The sequence below is a fragment of the Cuculus canorus genome, chromosome 1, assembly GCF_017976375.1.
Source record: "Cuculus canorus isolate bCucCan1 chromosome 1, bCucCan1.pri, whole genome shotgun sequence".
NCBI lineage: Eukaryota > Metazoa > Chordata > Aves > Cuculiformes > Cuculidae > Cuculus > Cuculus canorus.
The window spans coordinates 170,640,254-170,663,259 of NC_071401.1; the positions used below are offsets into that span (position 1 = coordinate 170,640,254).

The window sequence follows — 23,006 nt, forward strand, 5'->3', positions numbered from 1 at the left end:
GACTTTCCTGGTCATCTGTTTAAAGACATTTTTGTAGATGGCGCCATGGGTCAGGTAGAGCCTCTGATCTGTTTCAGTATGTCTATTTTCATGCTCTTTCATTCCTACAGTACAAAACCTATCGGACTGTAGTGAAATCACCATGCAGAAGCCTTTAATATAACCATATAATCACTTTTCACACAGTATATAATTAAACTAAATTGTGAAACTTGTCTATGGTGTTATGGAGGGTCCAAAGTGTGTAGTTATAAACTAATGGAAGGCAATCCATTATCTATTTTCTTTCTAGCATATTTAATCTGATCCTGAACAGGAAAGCAATCTGTGAGAGACAATATCGAGAACACTTCTCCAAAAGCTCAAAATCTGGACAGTAATTGAGTTTAAAACCCTTTTGGTAAAGATTAATTTTAAAGAAGACAAAGACTGAATCATCCGTGTGAAGGATGGATGTACAAAAATAGAAGTAGCTTGCAGTACAGGATGAACTAATTGAGAAGAAATGTAAAGCAGGCCACTTACATGTAACCCTCCTCCCAGGAGTTCAGCTATCTGTGATTCAAGGTCTATTTTCTGTGCAGCACATCTGTGTAACTGCTCTCAGTTTTCTTTTGAGAAAATTGTTAGGGCACGAGAAGGAGCTGTAAGAGAGTGCACAGGCTGGAAGCAAGTGAGGTAAGAAAGGTAAAGTTGTAGGCATAAGTACGATTGTTGAGACGGGAAACTGGCACCTCAAGGATTCAAGGATAACAACATTCACATGAAAATGTATAAAATCCCAAGGAAAAACAGAGAAAACAGAGAAGACAGCAGCTCAGTGACATTAGAGATCACCCTGTTCCAGGGAGCAACAGAGGCCAGCCGTCTCTTACCTGAGCGATGACTATTTGCCCAGTAGTCTTAGTGACTCATTTGATGGTTGTTGATTTAATGCCTAGTGGATTAGTCCTGCAATGTTTTGTGTGTGTTAGACAATAAATAACTTGCTTTGTGCTTTTAAACTGTTTATATCTTGCCTGAAGTATGTCTTTGGTAAAAGATCCCTGAAGAAAGTGATTCCCCGAGGGGGATGGTTACATAAGTAATCCAGAATAACAGAGAAGAATAATATGATTAGTCATGTAGAAGAGAATTTATACTTTAAAGCACAGGTGCACACTTTGGATGGGTTATAGAATCACAGAATGGTTATAGAATCACAGAATGGTTATAGAATCACAGGATAGCCGTGGCTGGAAGGGACCTCTGGAAATAGCTAGTCCAACCCCATGCAAAAGCAGGTTCACCTGGAGCAGGCTGCACAGAAGTGCTTCCAGGTGGGTTCTGAATACCTCCAGAAAAGGAGATTCCATAACCACTCTGGGAAGTCTGTTCCAGTGCTCTGTTACCCTCAAAGTAAAGAAGTATATCCTCATGTTCAAAAGCGGAACTTCTTGTGCTCCAGTTTGTGTCCACAGCCCCGTGTCCTGTCACTGGGCACTGCTGAAAAGTCTGGTCTCATCTTCTTAACACCTGCCCTTTAGATATTTATAAGTGTTGATAAGATGCCCTCTCAGTGTTCTCTTCTCCAGGCTAAACAGACACAGATCTCAGCCTTTCCTCACAGAAGAGAAGCTTCAGCCCTCTGCTGGACTCTTTCCAGTAGTTCCTTGTCTTTCTTGAGCTGGGGAGCACAGCTCCTTTTCTGTCAGGCAGCTTTTCGTCTCCCAGCCTCTAGTGTTGCATGGGGTTGTTGTGACTCAAGTGCAGGACCTGACACTTAGCCTTGTTGAACCTTGTACAGCTGGTCTCAGCCCATCAATCCATTCTGTCCAGATCCCTCTGAAGAGGCTTTCTACCCTGAAGCACATCAAGATTCATGCTAAAGCTAATCTTCTTAGGATCTCTGTATGTCAGTAGGGAGAGACAAACAAGTAATCGAGATAATTAACCTAAATTTAACCACTCTGAATCATCCTCTGGATGATCCCTTCTTTCACCATCCTTTATCATTTATAAAGTGAATTCAGGGAGGCTAGCTTCATTCAGCTGCAAGGAGACTTTCAGAATATGCTTTCTTCTTTCTGTCTTTCAAAAAAGAACTGTTTACTTTAATAACTTCATTGAATAAATTTATGCCCTGAAGAAGAAGAAAAGTATTCACACACTGAACTTCAGAGAACTGTGATAAGTAAAACTCAATAGTATATTCAGATGCATCATCATAAATGAAGACATTATTACTAGTTTAGATCTATGGAAAAAAATCTAAAACTTCCTGAATTTCATCCATAGGCATGTAACTTGATGATCACAAAAAGCGTGTAAACAAGATAAAAAAGAATTTTCTTTTTTTAAGATGTAAATAAGAGCTCGTAAAAATTTAAATGTCACCTTCTTTCCACTGTCATGGAGTTTATTCTTCTATTAGTTTATCTAACAGTATATACTACCTCTACCTTCAAATCTGTTTCTACACCTTCAGAAGCCATGGATGATTTCCCAGTAGTTCAATGGAAAGAAGCACCAAATATGCCTAAAGGATTCCTCATACCAAAGTAGGAATGGCTTTTACGTAAAATTCAGTGGCTGCAACTGTTTAAAATGATGGCTAAAATGAAAAAGTTACCATATCTGCATCTCTTGACACATTCTTGTTGTGTATTTGGCATAAGTGCAGATGAAACTTATCGGTCCATCTACAATATAAGCACCAAGAGCCACCAAACCAAGGGTCCACTGAATTCTTTTCAGGATGCTGAGTCTGTTTTTTTCTGGCTTTTACATGCTTGCATTCTGACTTATTCATGTCAGGAATCCTGTTCCAGAGTTAGTGGCTTTGACCTTTACGCATTGCTTTATGAAAAGCTTTCTGTAATAAGCTTCAGTTTGCCATCACCTGAATGGAAAGTGAGACCTTTGAAACTGATTTCAGACAGCACGCCTGCTGGTCACAGATAAGTATGCTGTTCTGTCATTCTGCACAACACTTCAAACAAATTTCTTCTCAATTTCTGAAAGATTCCCTCAATTGAAACAGAAAAATAACAGCAAACATTTTCTAAGCTACAGATTTTCTCAGTGAAGATTATATCATTACAGTTATTTACTACTTATTGATGGGAATCAAATACATACTGACTGGACTAAAACAGAAATTCTGAGACTGCTCTTGACCAGCATAATCCAACATTATATCAGGTGGGAAAAATGTTGATCAGAATAGGTATCTATGGCTATACAAATATAAAACAACTGTTTAACAGCTTCTTTCAACTCATGACAAAAAGGTGTGTTTTCTCAAAATGTTCAGGCCTTCAAAAAGAGCATGAAGTTAAGTCTTAGAATTAGAGGGATATATACTTGTCTGGTTTATACTAGTTTTATAGTACTGCATTCCTGTTAATTTCAGTGTAGATATTTCTCTTTTCATCAGTTTAAGCAAGTTTGGAACCAAACCGCAAGCCTTTAATGAGGTTTTAATGATCCACTTGGGGGAGCTACAGGGTAATTTGTTTCCAAATTGATTGTGGCAAAATGTTTGGCATTGAAAATTGAGTTACAGAAGGCAATGTAACTCAGACACTTCCACTTTTTTTTCAACTCAGTGCTAGTTGTTAGTCTGTATTTTCTTTTGTAGCAAAGGGTTCCCAGTTCTTATTAAAATTCCAGCCACTTATAAGAAAAATAATCACAGTTATAAATAGGACCCATATACAGCATCAGCCATATCCTGACTTCAGTTACACACCTGCAACATACATTGAATGCAACAGACATAACATATATGGCAGAGTTTGGTCCTTTTCTCTTACTCTACATTTTTGTGCTAGTTTGCTGGTCTTGGGCTGTACCTACTTATGCCTCATGCATCAGTTATCGTGTTGAAACATGGCTTCACACCATCATTATGTTCTCCACTTCTCCAGCCTGGGACATGCTGGGAACTGTTTCCCAGTATAAAGTTATATCAGCTGCTTTACCTTATGCTTCATTGTCTACTGTTACTTGTAGCACTTTGATTGTTCCAAGAGTTAGACACTAATTAGAGGAAAAGATGCAGTATCACCTATATTGGAAGGAAGACCATAGCCCTTTGTCCTTTTGTCCATGAAGAGCCAATAAAATATGATAGGGGGCTTTTCTTCATATAAGGATACCCCTAATGTTCAGATAAACTGACAATAACTGTTGATTTCAAAAGCCACAACAGATTCGAAGCTATAATCACGTGTATTTTATAAAAGGAAACAACTCAGTTTCAGATATATAACTTCCATGAAAATTCCATTGGCAAATCTGCGCTGTCAATGTCTTCACTGTAAAAGTACAAACTTATTTCTCATTCCAAATCACTCTGCACTGTAGTCCACAGTAACATCTATAGTTGTCTATATATGGGCATCTAATTTAACCAGCTCATGTAAATAGAGCTTCAAGCAGAAGTGATAATTAAATAAAATGGTTTGTTCCTGTAGCATAACTTATTAACTATTGTTAAGGTTTCCTTTTTTTGTTTAATTTAGCCAGAACATGTAGAAAAAGTAAGTATCTTTAAGTATCTTTACAGGAAGTACTGTTGCTAAGCAGTTTAAAAGCAAAGAATTATGCCTTGTAGCTATAAACTACCAAAATATATTTTTAAATGTCTTTCAGCATCCTGAAGGCAGACACAATCATGCTGATTGAATACTATGCTCAAGACAATGGCAAAGCAAATGGAAGTAAAGAGTACAGTCGACCCAGATATAGGCATGAAAGCTGTAATCATTACAGTACTTGATGACAGTATTTGTAGTGCAATTTGCTTTTGTGTTTTCTCTTTGCTATGTAAGGACAAGTATTACAATGTATTTAGCAGAAACTACTGGTATAACTTGATCAACTTACATTAATTAATTCAATCTCCCAGATTTTTTTCACAAGGTCCATCGATGTATAGCCATTAATTAGAAAGGATTTGGTATAGTCACCCAGTTCAATGGAATCCAGCCATTCAGCTACAGAGGTGGGGTTGTAGCCATCGTGACCAACCTGCTTCATCTGAAAAACAAGAACAAGAATTACCGATAATATTCATTAAACATCTTTCAGAACAGCAGTTATGTGTATTATTTTCTTTGTGTTAGATCTATTTTATTCTCTGATCTACATTCTTTTAATGATTATTACAACATGAAACAATTTTGTGAAAAAAAGCACTAATGAAACTTAGTTTTCAATGGATCTTTTTCTTATGGCTGCTTCCCTTTTAAACTAGAGTATGCTAAGACCATAGCTGGAGCTCAATTCTTACTACACATCAGAGAATCCATAAATGAGGGGAGGCAAAAGGGTGAAAGAGAGATTATTAATATCATGACTGCACATGCCAGCTTTGCACCTAAGATTTCAAAGAAGGGAAAGAAATGAGACTGAGGAATGGATTTTTTTTTTGGTACCACACTGCAAATAAAAAATGTTGCCTTGATTATATTATTCCTAATTAATTTCTCCTACTAGGTTATCTGATGTTTCATAATGATTGAATCCTCACTATATTTTTCCAGTCCCAGGGGAGGTTTAAAAGGTCTTGTTCTTCTATCTGATCACATTTTTCATGGAACTCCTGGGAATTTAAAATGCTTTAGATGCTGTCTGCCTGCAAATACACTTTTCTAAGCTTTTTTTTTTTTTGCTTGAGACCGGACAATGAAACCAAGCATTATTGGAGTGGAATTGACAGAATGTTGTACGCAGAAGCACACACACTACTTGCATTTATATAGCAACACAGGCACAGAAAGCATAATTACATAAATATTTTTTCATAACAAATTAAGAAATGCTGCTGGCATCTTATTTCTCTGAATTTTACTAAGCTGCTGTGCTGGGTTTGGCTGGTATAGAGTTAATTTTCTTTATAGTAGTTGGCATAGCACTATGTTTTGGATTTGTGCTGAAAGCAGTGTTAATAATACAGAGGTGCTCTTGGTATTGCTTAGCAGTGCTTACTCAAAGGCAAGGCTTTTTCTGCTTCTCACCCTACCTCACCAGTGAGTGGTCTACAAGTGCACAAGAAGCTGGGAAAGGACACAGCTGGGGCAGCTGACTCCTTCTGGCAAAAAGATAACCCATATTAAATGATGTCATGCTCAGCATATAAAGCTGGAGGAAGAAGAAGGAAGGGGGGAACATTTGGAGTGATGCCATTTGTTTTCCCAAGTAAGTATTATGCATGATGGAGCCTAGTTTTCCTGGATATGGCTGAACATCTGGTTGCTGATAGGAAGTAGTGAATAAATTCCTTGTTTTGCTTTGCTTGCGTGCATGGCTTTTGCTTTACCTATTAAATTATCTTCATCTCAACCCACAAGCTTTCTTGCTTTTACTCTTTCAATTCTCTCCCCCAGCCTGCTGGGGGTGAGTGACCAAGCGGCTGTGTGGTGTTTAGATGCCAGGAAGGGTTAAACCGTGACAGGTTGCTGCAATTTCTCTTTCACAACCGTCTCTCAGTGACCCAAGTAAAGATATTCAAGCTAGACATCAAAGATAATAATGTGCAAAGCCTCTACCTGTGCAGCTTGTCACGCCATACCATTTTCTTGAATTTTAAAGTAATACGCAATAGCGGCAGAAGTAGAAAGAAGTGGAAAATCCAATGCAATAGCCTCAGCTTTCAACACTATTGTATGCACATCATCTTTGTATAGAAGTATAAATATTGCTAACTTGATAATACACTGAACTAGTAAACCATTAAGATGATTTAGAGGTTTAGAAATCTTGTGCTTTGCATAGAATCTTCTGACCATGCAAGGGTGAAGCTGTGCACAGTGAAAGCCAGCCTCCCATTTCTGCCAGCTTATGTACATTCCTACTTTCTGAGAAACAAGTGAAATGTGACAGAAAAATAATGTTTTGAGCTTAATTTTGAAGTGAGTGACAAAGTAATTTAAAAAGGAGAGAATTCTGATCTTAATATCTTGCCTGAACTGATTAATTTCTAATGGCTTACTTGAAATACAATTTGAATTCAAAGCAGGGAAAAAAATCAGAGTCTGCATTTGAAAGTGGCAATAGTGTTCGTCAATCTGTCTGTTTAAATGCAGAAAGCCAGCATGTCATGATCTTGATCTTGGTTCCCTGCAGTATCAGAGAGGAGTGATGCAGGCAGACTACATCATAGATATGACAGTTCACTCCTCGGTATTTTGCTGCAGAAGTTGAATACAAAATATTAATGGAAATATTTAAATAATGTAGTGAAATAATTGTCTTAAATCATTAAAGAGAGAAAAGAGAAATCATGTAGCCAACAATGGGAACTGTAGCCTTTCAGGTCACTTCTGTTACAATGGAGTCATATTAGAAAGCAAGAGCTCAGTTTTGTTGCTGAAAGTGACATTTTCGAATTCAGTTTCATCCTAATTTAGAATGAAATTCTTAGATGTCAAATTTATGGCAAATCCTTCTTTTGTTGTCATTCAGATCTACTTTAAATCTTAAGACTGACAGTAGTCTGTCCAGCAGACTGCAAAAATGTTGGATGACTCTGGTAGCTCTGACTCTTGGGAAACTTATTTCAAGAGCTGATTTGAAATGACATATGCTTAAACAATGGACACTTAAAAAGGAAGGACCCCAAAAAACTGAAGAAGAAAAATGTAATACAGAGAAGACACAGAGAAGTACACATTCCACATGACTTTTGAAAGATATAAGGTATTTTTGTTCTCTTTCTCTAACAAAGAAAAGGAACCACGTTCAAAATTATTTTCAATGTATATAGATGGTGTATGTTATGTAAAGTATTTATTTTGTCTATTACTCTTTGATCTTTATGTTTGATAAATCCTGATATTAACATTTTTGGGTTTTTGACCTGCTGACTGAGAAATCTCATGGAGTCTGGTCCACAATTTTGGTAACACATCAGCCCCTATAAAAAGCGAACACAGCATAAGAACTTCTTGAATTCTGAGTTCCCACTAGAAATCTCCACCAGAAGAGTTGTTAAAACAGATATCACTCTGCTAAGGTGTATTGCGAAGGGCTGCAGGATACCAAACACAGGTGAACAATCCAATAAGCAAAAGACTGAGAACAACTGAAGTGTGTGTAGCAATTTCACCCTTTTGATTTAGTACCAATAGACAAAATCTTCATCAGGTCACCCAGTAATCTGCACAAAAATTCACCGGTCTGTTGTTGGGCAGCAGCAGGCTCTACAAATATTTTCTCCTTCCCTGCTCCAGCTGCCTGTGTTCGTGTCAGGGATGGTACAGCAGTGTAGCCTTGGATTAGGCCCACGTGAAAAAGACCAGTGAGAAGTCTGTTTGGGACCAACCCACCTTCTGTAAGAGCTGCATGTGAGCTCAGGTCCATGTCCCTGACACTAACTTGAGCTATGCCATAGGTACATCTGTGCCCAGCTATGCACCTTGCTGACCCTCACCCGCCAACTCACCCTCCTGAAGCTTCTCTGTGGATTAGCCATGGATTTGTCTGTCTGCAGTCACTACAAGCATCCCTGCCCCACTCACACTGTGCTGGTGCTCCCTGCCTGCCCCATTGTCCCCCTTCAACTGACCCCTGCTGCTGCTTCTGTCACAGAAAATTAATCTCAGAACTAGACTATTTGCCAGCAGTTTCAGCACTGAAACAGTATTTTGTTTTGTCATGAACCAAGAACCAACCTCTTATCTAAAATAAACTTTCTAAAGTGTGTCAAATAAATGAGAATTAATAAACTTTCTGTATCTGTCCTTTTGTATGGACAATTTTGTTCTGTCTGTTAATAACATCAACAAGCTTATTAACTGTCATTCATAGCTGGCTAAACGTTTTTCTTTCAAATATTTATTGACAGACAGATAAGTTATCTAGATGTCACAGTGTCACTAATAGTATATGCGTTACATACAAAAAGTTATGGAGCTTTAAAATAAAACCAAAAGCACTTTGAAATAGCTATCTGGAAGTGCTGCCCCTTTACTTTATTAGAGCTCCTGTTTAGTTGCATCTTATCCCAGTGCTTGTTAATATGTCACGTTCTTGGATTCTTTGCATTTTTTCTATACTGCACCATGATCTTAGACTCCTCTCTCAAATCATTTACACTGTAGGCTTCCTTGCTGATGCCAGCTGCTGACTGATTTTTTTGGAAGAAAATACTCCTCCTGTCTACTGACAGTATTTCCACGTATAAAATTTCAATCACTTTGCACCAGCTACAACACATGCATCAATGGTGTCAAACAGAGCAGTACAAAATCTCTAACCTTCAAGTCATGACAGTCTTTCACATATTAACTGTTCGTAAATAGGGGCAGTATTGTTCTTCCACAGACACTGCTACTAGTTCATTCGGTTGTTATCTCTAAAGAACAAAATCTATGTGAGCTGTTTCATCACAAACAATTTTAGCATGCCAGCTATAGAAAAGGCTAGGAAAGAAGTCCATAGGATTTAGAGAAAAAGAAATGTTTAAGAAAACAGGATATAAACAAAGTGTGGAAGAAGACACAAAGCATAAGAGATTTCTCTCCTAGGTCCTATTGATCTCTCACTAGAATTGCTTCATTTGAAATAAATAGAAAGCAGGAGACAGAAATAGCTGTTTCTCATAACAAAATAGTAATGTTAAGTAGCATCCTAGTGGGCTGAGAAATCTTTTACAAGAAACCATCCATACATCAGTCTTTTAAAGGTGCATCACTGCTATACTTATATAGTCTTTTACATTAGGATAGAAAGTGCTTGAGATTTTGTCTCTAAAAGGTAGCCAAATGAACACAAACAGAGCTTCAAAGTAATCATATATTCACCAGAAACATCAAGGTGAATTCAGTGACACAGACTGTTACCAGTTTTCTCTGATATTCTCAAGCAGCTGGGGAACTAATGCTATTTTCTCCATGGGCAATATCACTATCCGGTGGATCTCAACTCTGTGTGTATTAAAATCAAGCTTTTTATCTGCTGTATAAAGAGAGATGACTTGACTTTCATACCTTTCTAAGTGATAGCTACGATTACAGTGAATTTACACTTGCATTGGTTTGCAAGAAAGATCTTTTTAGCAAGCACAGAATACTTTCTTTTAAACTGCTGACCTTGCTGAAAGATTTAAGCAGCACTTTTGGGAACTTGTATGAAACTATCAACTATCAATCTGAGTAATTCGGGATGATTGTAATGGGGAAGGTATCAGTTCTTTTTCCCCCTGTTTTGGTGAATTATCTGTTACATATTATGTACTTTACAAATGTTATCAGTTGGACTTATCTTGTTAGAAGAGGAGATAATTCTTCCTCCAGAGCAGTGAAAGAAAAGGCTCAGGAGAGTGACACTGACTGGCACAGGGGCCCCACGTGGAGCTGCTGTTTGCAGTGCCCATGCAGATATGAGCCTGCAGTCAGGGGCAGAGCGGCATATCTCTTGAGGGGTGGGCACAGTTCCTTAAGCACCTGAGAAGACTTTGTACTTGCTACTGTTAAAAAAGCCACTGAGTGAAAACAGTATTTCCGGTCTGGAAATACATAGTTGGTGAGGAAAAGCTGTATATGTACCTTTTGGATATCTATTCTATTTTGTCACCTATTTAAAAATTTAACTATTAAAACTTGTGTTCTAATAAGGTTTGACTTTTCTTTCCTGCAATCAAAAGCCTTCCACCTTCTTGTGGAGCTTACTACAAAAAGGCAGTGTAGGCATGTTCGCATCACTGCACTGCCTGATTCAGGATCCTGCTCCGATGTTATAATAAATCCAGAATACCATGAACTGGGTTCAGAGTTTCCTGTGTAAGATTGCCAGCACTGCAATAGGCACTCTTTCTGTGATTTTTGCAATTTCAGTCTATATTCTGAATTTAAAGGAAAATAGATGCATGCACATATTTTTTTTTTTTCCTGGAAAAATTTAAACAGACCCCCTTCCGGAGACTGAAAAGGCCTCCTGGTTCTTCATCAGACACAATGTCTGGGATGAGAGAAGAACAGGTCTCCTTTAGTATTACTGAGGAGGATGTATGCAACAGTTCAGGACATTTCAATGACATATAATATAATCATAAGAAGACCTAAATCTGGAATTTGTGGACTACTTGGAAGCTTTGGCCTTTGATCTCAAGAGTTTCTATGAGTATAATTTCTAGAAGATGTCCTGGGGATATTTGTTGGTACTTTGGTGCATAGAGCTGGAGCCTCACAGGCAGACTTTCAAAAACTGGATATTAGCACCGCCTGACACCTCCAAAGTCAAATTTTCATACATACATGCTGGATCCTGAGTAGCTCCTGGTTTACTTTAGATAACATGCTATCAACTACACTTTAAGCTTTTTATCGCACTTAGGTGTTGCACTAGTGGTGATCTATTTGGCCCAATAGTACTATGGTTTGGTGCCAAAATGCACTTTAAAAGCAACATATTTTGCCTTCATTTGCTTTGCAGAGAGGTCTGGGTACACTCTATCCATCTTTCTTTTTGGAGGAAAGTGAACCAGAAGATCAGCATTGGTCATGTATCAAACACATTTTAAGCCCTATAACTGGGACACAAAGAACTGAAGCAAGTGGTTGACAGCCTTACCACTTTCAAAGGGAGAGAACACACATGCACACATTGACCAAATGGTGGAAGTATACCTTTGTATTTTCTGCCAATACCCTTCAACTCTTCTTGACTCAAGTAATTTCCTTCCTTGATGCTTTTCCTGGTTTAATTGCCTCACTTTCTGTTGCTGAGCTCAGAATTGTTTGCTGAATTTCTTGTTGCTTCTATAATGGTTTTATTACCATCCACCTTTTACTAATGCTATTTTTTGTGATGGCTAAACAAACCATCAGTCTCCTCAGCTTCACAGAAGGTTCCATAGAGTGCTAACTAGAGTGCCAAGGAAACGATGCTGTACATCAACCTGTTCTACTAGAAAGTCAAAAGCTTCCCAATAGGGGGATAACCTGATGTCAGGAACAGGAGGCTGCTGACATGACTGCTGTTGGGAGTCCAGAGCTGTCTAATCATGCTCCTCTGCAGCAGCTACAGAAGCAATGAGAAACAGATGAAGAAGGAGGCAAGGCCAAACCTGAGGAAGAAACACTGCTTCCATGGATAGGCACTCTTCTATATCTCATTCTTGCAGACTCTTTCTAAGTGTTCAAGTTGCATCAGACTGTTGGACTTTATTCTGGTTTTCTTACAATTGCAAGTGCTACTCCTGCCTGTTTCATTAGGCCACGCTGACCAGTTTCTGTCATTGCTAGTCCATGGGGCACTATGTCAGCCCTCAAGAAAATGTTTGTGTCATTAGTCACTATGATTTTCAGCTTTTTTTAATGCAAATGTGTTCTCTGGGACTGAGCAGTGGGAATTATGAGCCATGGGCTGTTCAAGGTACCTCTGGAGTCCACCTTGCCTCTCTGGAGACCTTTGAACCTCTCTGCCGAGGTTCAAGCTTGAACTTGAACACAGCATGCTGTGTGGACAGAGATTGTTTCTGAGACTGAAAATATGCTGCTGGGGACACTCTGGGGCACTACCTTGAATACAATATACTAGGATCCCATCATATGACTGGAAGGGAGAGTCATTCTCTGAGTAGAGCGCTTCAACGAAAGGCATAGGCATAGAGTAGCTGAAATATTTCTTTTGGTAGATGAAACATGGGAGAGGATGGAACAGAGGATTACATCTCACAGGAGGAGGGGGAGGAGGACATGAAGAAGAGCTTCTTGGTGAGAGGAAACATAGAAAAGTACTCTCCAACCTAATCAGATCCCGAATCTCTAGTTATCTTCAGCTGTTCCTCCTCCACCCTCCCCAAGTCACAGCAGTCACTTACACATGCCTTCTTAGCTTTTCATTCCTCCCACCTCACCAATCATTTTCTAGCAGCTACAATTGGAATTTTTTTAATGGTGATGTGGCCTGCAGAGTTTCCATAGTTTCCAGATGGCACTGCAGACAGGCATTAACAGCCACTCACCAGTAAGTAGAATAAACATATCTATCAACCTAAAGCCATTGAGGAGTGAATGGGTGAAGTAAGCAAGGCTTGGAAGCCAAGAAGACATCTCCACTGCCTTCGTGTGGAAATGGGAGTGGGGATAAAAGTTCAATGACAAGAAAACAAAGATCCATTTCTTTGTAATCTTTGTAATCTGCAGAACACAGCCCAGACCTACAGTTAGTGAAACATGGGAAATGCTATCTGGCAGGCAGATGGTGTCCTTTCACACAACATGTGACAGAGTTACAGTTATATTTGGTACTTATTCCATTTCTGGGTGTGTATGGTCTCATGACGAGGTTATGAAGATGGTGCTTAGCATTGCCTACGAGGCACGCGGTATGTAGATGATGCCAACACTATCGCTATCCATAGACAAGATGCTAGTGTTTCCTCTGAATGCAGCACTGTAATTATTGACCATAGAGGTATTGGAAGTCCTTTAGATGACCTGAAAATATGTTCATAAATATACCTCAATCAGTAAAGGGACAATCGATTAGTAATCTTTCTGGTTTATAGCTGCCGGTGGACAGGCTGCAGATGGGAACGTGTATCTTATCAGTGGCCTTTATGGAGCTCACGAACACATGAAGAGTAAAGGCTTGAGGCAGGACAGCCACACCAACAAATACTCCCAGAAAGCAATTGTCAGAGCCTTCTCTCTCAAACAAAAGGATACGCAGAAAATCTAAGTCAGTTCATTCAAGCTGTCATCCTAGTCTAGCTGCCACAGAAAGAGAATAGTGCTTCCACTCTGATAGCATCTTTCCTTGCTTGCTGGCTGTTCTCAGAGCAGGTGGTAGGCATGAGGTGTTGTGTGTCAACCACAAATAAGAAAGCGTATATGAAGCAGGAAGAGAAATACAACTTAATGTGTGGGCAATGGTGGAAGGACCAGTGACATGCTACTGTCATCTACATAATACAGATAAATGACAGCATGTCATGTTTAGATTGGCTCACTGATAGGCTCAGTTAAGAAGGAAAATATTGTGACACTGCTTTCATCAGACAGTTTTGAAGCACGTGAGTGGAGGGGACATCTAGTCTATGCGACCAGCCTAAGGCTAGTTTGAAGTAAACATCCTGAACTATAGCATGGATACATCTAACCGCCTTGTTTTGCTGATCCATCCTTATTGTGCTGCATTACTTAAATAATGTAGACTGCGTCTTTGTGTTTCACAGTTGAAAGGTTCATGCGTTATGCTGGATTCTAACACTTTTTTCTGTCTTTATGGTAAAAGGTCTTATAAGCAGTGCAATGACCAGATGAGTTTCCTCCTTCCAAATCAGGAAAGTAATTCTTAGAGGCACTAGAAGGAAGAAAAGTAGCAAGGTAGAAAGCATTTCCTTTGAATACTATTTTTCATCTTCACTTCCAGCAGACCAGAATCAAGGAGTCATAGCAGGAAATGGTTATAAACATTATGGTACCCACTTTGCAGCATCACCGAATTTAGGCACCGTCTTTATGAGTGGAAGTTGGAATGATCTACCTATTTGCTGTGCTGAATGGTAGAGAGAAACACCAGGATTCAAATTAGCTAGCTAAGCTCTGAGGCTTCTAAGCCAACAGCAATATAGCAATAGCTAACCTATGATGTGGTCTTTCTTACACAGAGAGTATAACTAAAGTGCACATGCGCAGCAGTTCTGTTCTCCTAAATGTCAGACTTACTGTGCTTGTATGAAAGTGTTACATATATGTAACAGATCCAGCTCTTTTGGGAAGCACAGGTTTTCTGCTCGTATAACACTACTCATAGAGAGTATGTGTTCACAGCCTGCTCATATTCTACATCTTGTCTGGTTCTGCAAAGCACCCAGGAAAGATCCTGGCTGCCTGCACATCACTGCTACCAGATTCCCAAATTTGCTTTGTGCTGAGACCTTTCCATGCAGGAAGGAACAAGTTACATACTGTAAGAATAACTCTGAAGCCAGGAGAAAACTGCTTTCAGCTAACATCTTTCTTCCATCTGTCAGCTGAGAGAATGTGTTCCCATTATGCGCTGGGAGAAGAAACCATACACTGAGCAACCCACACAAACCCTTCTTTTTTTCTTATCTAAGTTTTCAAATGAGCATGGATAATTCTTATTTTCAAAAACATTTTAGCTCTTTTACTTCTTTTCTAAGTATCTTTTTTTCCTCAAGACCTTGTACTTGCAACTTCGGTATCTTTTTAGATATTGTCTCTGCCTCTCAACAAGTCTGAACATCCTTTCAATAAAAGATATAAAGTCCTTCTCCAAAAATTTATTAATTTCATTCTTTTCACACACAAAAAAATCTTAAATGCAGTATCAAACTTTGCAATGAAATTTGGTCCCAGACTTATGTCAGGCATAAAAGATTTCCATTTCATGAATTAACTTTACAAATGATATTTCTACCGCATTGTCTTAACCTTATCTAATAATAATAAGCTATAAAGTGCTCTAATTAATATTAATGTGAAACTCGAATAACTTAAATTACACTAGTGAGAGATGAGAATTTGAGCTACCAGCTCTAATCCAACAAAATTAAAGGATATTTTGTAAAGCAGAAATCTAACTGAAAGATTTCAACTCTGCTTATCTCTTACAAACATATTAGTTTACCCTTCTCTGAAATGTCCCCCTGAAATACAGAATCATCATGGGAAAATATTTTGAGAAATCTGGGTAAACATACCTTTTTATACTGGTTAAACACTACATAATAAACTACATTGATTAGTTCATCTATGGACAGATATGTTACATTTTTTTCTTATTTGAAACTACTTCAAGCTCTAGAAACCAGTTTCTAAACAGGCTACTGGTGTTTGTATTACAGAAATTCATCACTCTTTAGGAATCCAGCAATTATGAGTTAAAAAAGACAGTCTCTCTTTTCAGCCACTAAACGCCTGTTGCATTTTCAGGCTGCAGAAAGGAGTAGTGATGAGAATAACAAAGAGTTTTTCAAAAAAAGAGTATTTTAAAACCTTGACAATAGCTTTGTTTCTTGATTTTTACCCTCAAGCTTGCTCAATACTACTTGAGTATATGCCTTTATGGAAGTGCTGTTCCACAGATGTTTTTTAAAGCACTTAACTTCCACCTCAATATCGGAATTAAAAAGTATCACAAGACAGGAAACATTAATAGTAAAACTAAAAATAACACCATCCACAGTGTTATTAAGTACAAAAACCCAAGGAGTCATCAAGTTTTAAGTTAAATGAGAAACAGAAAAGTCATGCATGTTCACAGCAAACAAACTAAAAGAATTTTTATCTGATGAGATTCAAATTAATGAGACTCCAATTATGGTTTGAGATCTTAAAATACTTAAATGGTGTGCACTATTTCGAATGCATGATGACAGAGCTGAACTTATCAACAAACAAATAGAACTACAGAAATTTTCATGGTTCTTTGCAGGATGTAAAACATTTTAGCTCTTCAGCAAGCTATTATGAATACAGCAAGGGTAAGTTACATTAAGTAAGACTTACCACGATCCTAGTTTTTGGGCCCCATAAGTATTCTGGTAGCTGTGCCTTCAAGAGAACTCAGTTTTCAATGGCAAATTATGTGTTTTTACTATGTAAGGTCTCTTGCATTTCTTAGTAATTTAAGTGAAGAAATGTGATGCACAGCTTCTGCTTTTGACTACCTTTGTTTTGGTGTAATATTCTTGCATCAAAAACACATTAGAAACATGGTCCTTAAGGCCTCTTTTTTCTAGCTCAACAGGGAATCTACTAAAGACTCCCTCACTGTTATTCAGCCCATGCTTCAAGCTGTTCTGTGTTACTTAATTATCTTTGTTTCAGAAGATGTTGATTCTTCTGAATAACTGCATAACCATTTTGTTCTCAACAAAACAGTTTTGAGGGTATCTCTAGATCTTGTCCCTTTTTCTCACATTAAGCACATTTTAAAAAGACCTCATTTAGAGTTTTTATGACAGAATCTAGTCTCAGCATTAACATACTCTTTGAAAGCAAACATTATTAACAATGCTTTCCTGAGCACCAGTTACTGAGTGCACATAGCACTAAAATTATGATGCATTATCAATCAGTTCATTAATTTTGAAAAAATTAACAAGAATATAAGAAAGCTGATCTCTTTAAGAAGTATGAAAACCAGAAAAAAATACTTCATGAGCTAAGAGCAAGGATTGAGATTAAAAAAATTGTTCTGAATGATAGCATTGCTGAAAAATGCATAAATTAATAGTTAAACCTTAAATACCTATTGTAATTTATCAAATGCAGCTTTTATATGCCCTACTGCTAACACCATTTATCTCACTTGTCTAATATTGTAAGTGGAATAGCACTATGCTTAATAGTATTTGGTGTTTCAGTGCACAGAGTTGTGTTATAGAATGTATGGATTGACTAACACTTCCAGATGCAGAAATTGTTCACAACTTCTAATTTTCCCATTCAAAAGAAACTCTTGCTTTCTTTAACAAATCATCCATCCAGTAAGCCATGATGCATCAAAAAGCCTCTCCCAGCAACTTCAGCCTCATGTTCTAGGCTGAAAAGTCCTTTAATAACTCTTCTCATTCTCCGGTATTATCAAACTGCAAGCAGATTAATCTCTATTTACCTCATTTATTCCATACATGCTGTTGCCAGAACACTCCACACATTCTACACTATATTTTAATCCTGACCTAGTGCCTGCATCACACGTGGCAGCCTTCTGAGCCTTAATGGTGTCTACTTCTCCTCATTCGTTTTCCTTATGCAGCTTTCCAAAACCAAATATATGTTTTCATGCTAAGCCCACTATCTGTCTTGTTTTGAATGCTAGTAGAAGCCTCCACTGATATACTCTGGTATGCGAAATATAAGAACAATCCCTTTCTATCACTGATTTTAAAATCTATACTTTGAATCAGCTAGCACCAAAACTGATTGAAAGAATGACTGCAAGTTATTCTGTCCACAGCTGAGAAGCAAAATTCATGAACACAGCAGCAAATCAAATACGAAGCCTCCAGGAAGTCTCCATATCTTACATGAAAGGCAGGTATTAGGAAAACAGTGTTTCATCCAGGGCTTTTAAGAATAGTTATATAAAGGGCAATTTATTTCCAGGTCAACTGCTATGTGAAGACAAATATCTGTGATTTACTGATGGCCTGATTTACATGCATGTAATGGCAGTCTAGAAACAGATTGAAAAGAGAAAATTAATTAAAATAATTTCTATACAGCCATCACTTCAAATTATATATTTTACTCTCCTTTGCTTTGTTCATCAATTACATCCATACAAAGTGAGTACAACACAATGATGCTACATTATGCCACATTTGCCTATGCAAATAACATCTCTACAAAACCAGTAGACAGCTACACTTACCTGCATTCAAAAAAGTGTTTTAAATAACATGAAAGCTGTAGGTGTTAGTTCCCTCACTTGGATAATAACAGAAACTATACCTTTGGGAGAAGCTGGATTGCTTGGAGTATTCTCTGTCTGTGCCCAGAGTTAAGAATTCCTATTTCCAAGAGATCCTGGTCCTCCATTACGTTGCTTCCCTAAAAACGGGAAAAATGGTAGAATAAAAATCAAAAAAATAGAAAGTATCTTTAATAGCCTGAAACAAGCCCTTCTGTTGTGTTTAAAAGAGAACATTTTGCTCGACTTATAGTATCTGACGAGAATCATAAATTACTGATGATTGAGTTCATTTTCATGATGACAAAAGATGGTGCAAGTTGCTTGAACCCATGGACAATTACTATACTGCTGGCAGCAGTGCCAGTGGAGAAACTGTAACTCTCAGTCAAGCCAAATACCAGATGCGAACCCTCTTTCATTTGAGTGAAACCAAGGATGTGACTGGAGACATTTTCAGAAACTTATTTTTTATTTCCCCTCCTACCTCATCCAGTTATATATTCAATATTTGTTTTTCTTTAGACTTAGCACAGAATAAGATGAGCAGAGTAGATGAGGATAACATTAGTTAGTTCCTTGTTAGTAAAATGCTGAAAAGATCAAAGAGGAGGAGGAGTATCAACAAACCCCATACAATCCCCTGAATGTAACAGTGCCAGTGCAGTCCTAACTTCATCCATCACTGCTCATATCTCTCTGTTTGCAGGCAGGGCAAATAACTCCTAACATGCAAAGAGCAGAAAAAAAAATATCTGTTCAAACAGTATACAAAATAAGTGCCCATAAAAGTCCATAAAATACGACTCCAAGATTCAAGCCTCTATTCTTAGGAGCTGCAACCTGTAGGAGGGGACCTATAGCTCCACAAATATGATAATACAACTCCTAAGTTCAAGGAGTCTGACACCACCTAGAGAGCAAGTTCAGCATTTGAAGATTAAAGTAGTTGATCAGCTGGCAGTGGCTATTGAGGATCACAGGAGGCACAACAGTAGCTCAAAAAGAGAACTACAGCCAGGGATGAAATCAAGATGGTTCAAAGCAGGCTGGCATTCTTGTATCACTTTTTTAGGCCATCTCATTCGAAAAAAAAACTAAAATCAGTCTTAAATAGCTTCTAACTATTATAGTTGTGAACAAAACCTGCAAAAATGAGACGACCTGTTTGAACTCTTACCCCTGTTGGAGTCTCATGACACTCATTTGCTGGAAGCAAAAGTTCTTATTATTTGTACTTATTTAACATCATCACGAAATAGGATTTATGTGAGCAAATCCATGGAAAACTTCATCTCCAACCAGTGGAGCTCTTAAGCAGCAGCAAAATGAAAAGCTAATAGGCGCAAAACAGAACATGCTTAAATACTTTGCTGAATCGGGGCTTAATAATGGATATGAATTCTTCCTGAATATCAAATCTCCTGTCCCACAGCAACATAACTTGCTTTCAGAAAGCAAAGTGCAATATGTAACCTTTCACCCTGTTCAGCTGCTAAATCTTCATTCTTTTCAGATGGACTGATTATTTTACAGATGTACCCTTGAGGACTCTCAAGTGCTACTGTGCAGAGTACCCCGCAAAATCTAGGGGAGGTCTTTTTAAGGCAATCATGGAAACTTGGCAAAGCTGTCACATTTAAAATTATATTTCACAGTAAGTGGTATGATTTAAGACTACAGTTCTGCAAATCATGTGCTGAAAGTATTTGTGAGCAGCATTCAGAACAGGGGCAGGCAGAGATCTGTTTTAAAGGGAGAAGCTGTGCAATCATGCCAGTTTAAGTAGATCACACTGTGAAAGACTGTGCAGCGCAGGCTGTGCTAACAGTGATAGCCATGAGGTGGGGTTAATACCCCCTTCATCTCCCTGGTAAACACATAAAAGTATGATTTTCCCTTTCTGCCTTTCTCTTGTAAATAAACTAAAGGAGTCTGTAAACTTAGAGGAAGAACTGGGGAAAGAGAACTTTGCATTTTGGGCTGAATTATCCAGCTGCTGGAAATAGGTAGCATAAACAGATTCAAGCAAATTAAGCCAGCAGAAGATCCAGTCCAAAACAAAGACTATACATTTTCATTCATTTAATAAATGCAACTATTTTGTTTACAGCTATTGCTTTTGCTTCATTTCACTGATTCTCAGATTTCACCTTTCATCGCTGCATGATGTTTATACACAATCACAGAATACTCATCACTGAATTACTACACACAGTTTACTGGTGTCAGTAACCTTGGCATCCATCTTCAAATATCAATTTTTAAAAAACAATTAGGCTAATACTTAAGCCCAGGAAAAATCCTGTTTGTTTGCACAAATTTGCTGTATAGCAGAGAGAGCATTATTTTATTAATTCTTTACTATTGTTTTTCCTTATATATTAGACCATGTAATAAAATCATACAAATATAGAATGGTTTGGGTTAAAAGAGACCTTAAAGACCATCCAGTTCCAGCCTTCTTACCATGGGCAGGCACACCTTCCATTAGACCAGGCTGCTCAAAGGCTCATCCAACCTGGCCTTGAACACCTCCAGGATGGAGCACCCATGACTTCTCTGGGCAACATATTCCAGTGTCTCACCACCCCCACAGTAAAAATTTCTTCCTAATAACTAATCTAAATCCACCCTCTTTCATCTTAAAATATATTACACATTGTGTTTCATTGCAGTTGGTATTATATATATCTTTTAAAGGTATGTCAAGGATACAAAATATTTTAAACGCAGGAAAGCCTGGAATTCATGTTGCCTTCTTGTTCCCTGATTGGGAAGGCAACAACCTGGTCTTTCAGTGTGCTTAGGTTTTGGACCTTTTCCTGTGTTACCATCAGCGTCAACAGTAGCAGACACTCATCCTTCATATAAAACATACTGCATTGTTTGCTGCCATGGAGCTAAACCAGCTTTTCAACTTTCCTTAAGAGTACACCAGGAAACGTTAGATACTCAGTATATACCCACTATGGCTTAACACAGAGGAATAAACTGATAGTAGCAGAAAGCCGCTGTCTGGTTTCCAGACATGCCTATGAAGAGAAAGAAACAGTCCACCTTATTCCTATCTCCTTGGTGTCTGCTCCCATTCTTCATTTAATCCCAGTCCCTGATTCTTGTTTTACCTGATTCCTCTTCTGGTGCTACTCCAGACTTCTTCCATAGGTTCCTATGTTGAGAGTGAGGAAAACCTCACTCCATTCTGCAGCAGATCAGAGACAAGAGGAGAAATTCTCTCCCTCCTCTTAGCTGCCATGCATACATTCATTATAAGCCGGGCCAAATTTAACTCAATTAACTTTACAGAGATGACATGGTAAATGAAATTAAAATGAATATTAATGCAAGAACATATTTTCACGTTATTTCAACCTTAGAAATAGCTAAGCTATGTTAGTTGAAACATTCACAGAAAAGAAATTATTCTAGTAGACACCTTGAGAATTTGAGTCCAAAGATTTAACTCTGTTATGCTTATTTACAAAATAGGGTCTTATAACAGGAAATATGGGACAGCAATCTCTTCTGGGGTTATGATGTTTTTATGAAATTTTATGAAATAAACCCATAAGAGGCTTTGTGATAATGTAGTTTCTTAAGTTTACAGGAAACCTTAGTTGGAAGGAAAACTTATTTCTCTGAATTAAAGCAATAAGAATATATCAAAATCACAGAACCATAGGATCACTTGGTTGGAAAAGACTTTTGAGATATTGCTTATACTAGGATAGATTCAGATCACATCCACTTCAGTTTGCACTGTTGAAATTCCGACCTTGTTACTGCGTAAGAGATAGCCTTACTTATGAATTAGAAAGACTCTGGTTCTGAAGTTCCAGTTAGGAAAGAGTGTAGCCACCCCTCTTTGGGATCTGTGGTCCCACGCAATTCTCAGGAATGTAATCTTTCTCCCTGTAAGTATATACAGGAAGCCAGTCTCCTGAGTAAGAAGGCAGTAATTTCACAGAACAGTTGGGATCAAGAAGGAAGGAAAACCGAATCTGCGTGTGGGAGAGTAAAGACACATGAAAACCAACACAATCTAAAAAACCCAGAAATTTTGCCAAAATCTGAGATAATTCTATAAAAAAATGCAGAAGAAAATACATAAGGGTACCCTATGAGATAAAGATTTCACCAGCATTCATTTGGGTTCCACACAAAATCACCTCTGCCACTCTCAACTTGAAGTTAATATAGCCTTTGAAAAAACGTTGGGTTAGACCTTTATATCAGATTTCAAATGTATGTAAGTACAGCTGTACATATACAATATCTTTAGAAAACAGTTTAACTTGGAACATGCCATATGTCTAGCAAAAAAATAAAAACTATTAAAACCAGCCTAATATTAATACATTACACAGCTCAAAGAACCTCTAAAATCCAATCAAAGCAAAAGACTAATAAACTTGTAGATAGCTTCATTTACTATCAAGACAAATCTTTCAAGATTGTTAAAAAAAAAATGAATTCTACCAACATGAATTCTACAATCTGCAGGACCAAAAGCACTTTGATGATTTGTCCCTGAAGATAATAAAATGTGGTGATTGGAATAGTATATACTGTATCTTTCTCATTGCCCCCTTTTGGTACCTATATTTTTATTCTTTCTT

At 37.9% G+C, this 23,006-nt stretch overlaps 1 protein-coding gene across 10 annotated transcripts in view; it reads right to left on the reverse strand.

Annotated features, from left to right (window-relative positions):
• The window catches only part of ANKS1B (ankyrin repeat and sterile alpha motif domain containing 1B), a 427,137-nt gene that overhangs the window by 150,424 nt on the left and 253,707 nt on the right, over positions 1–23,006 (reverse strand). For all 10 annotated transcript variants that reach the window (XM_054066137.1, XM_054066169.1, XM_054066129.1 and 7 more), the window contains 2 exons: positions 18,426–18,524; positions 4,873–5,025 (listed from right to left, as the gene is read on the reverse strand). In XM_054066137.1, the coding sequence (XP_053922112.1) occupies positions 4,873–5,025; positions 18,426–18,524 (252 nt within the window). The remainder of the gene's footprint in view (positions 1–4,872; positions 5,026–18,425; positions 18,525–23,006) is intronic.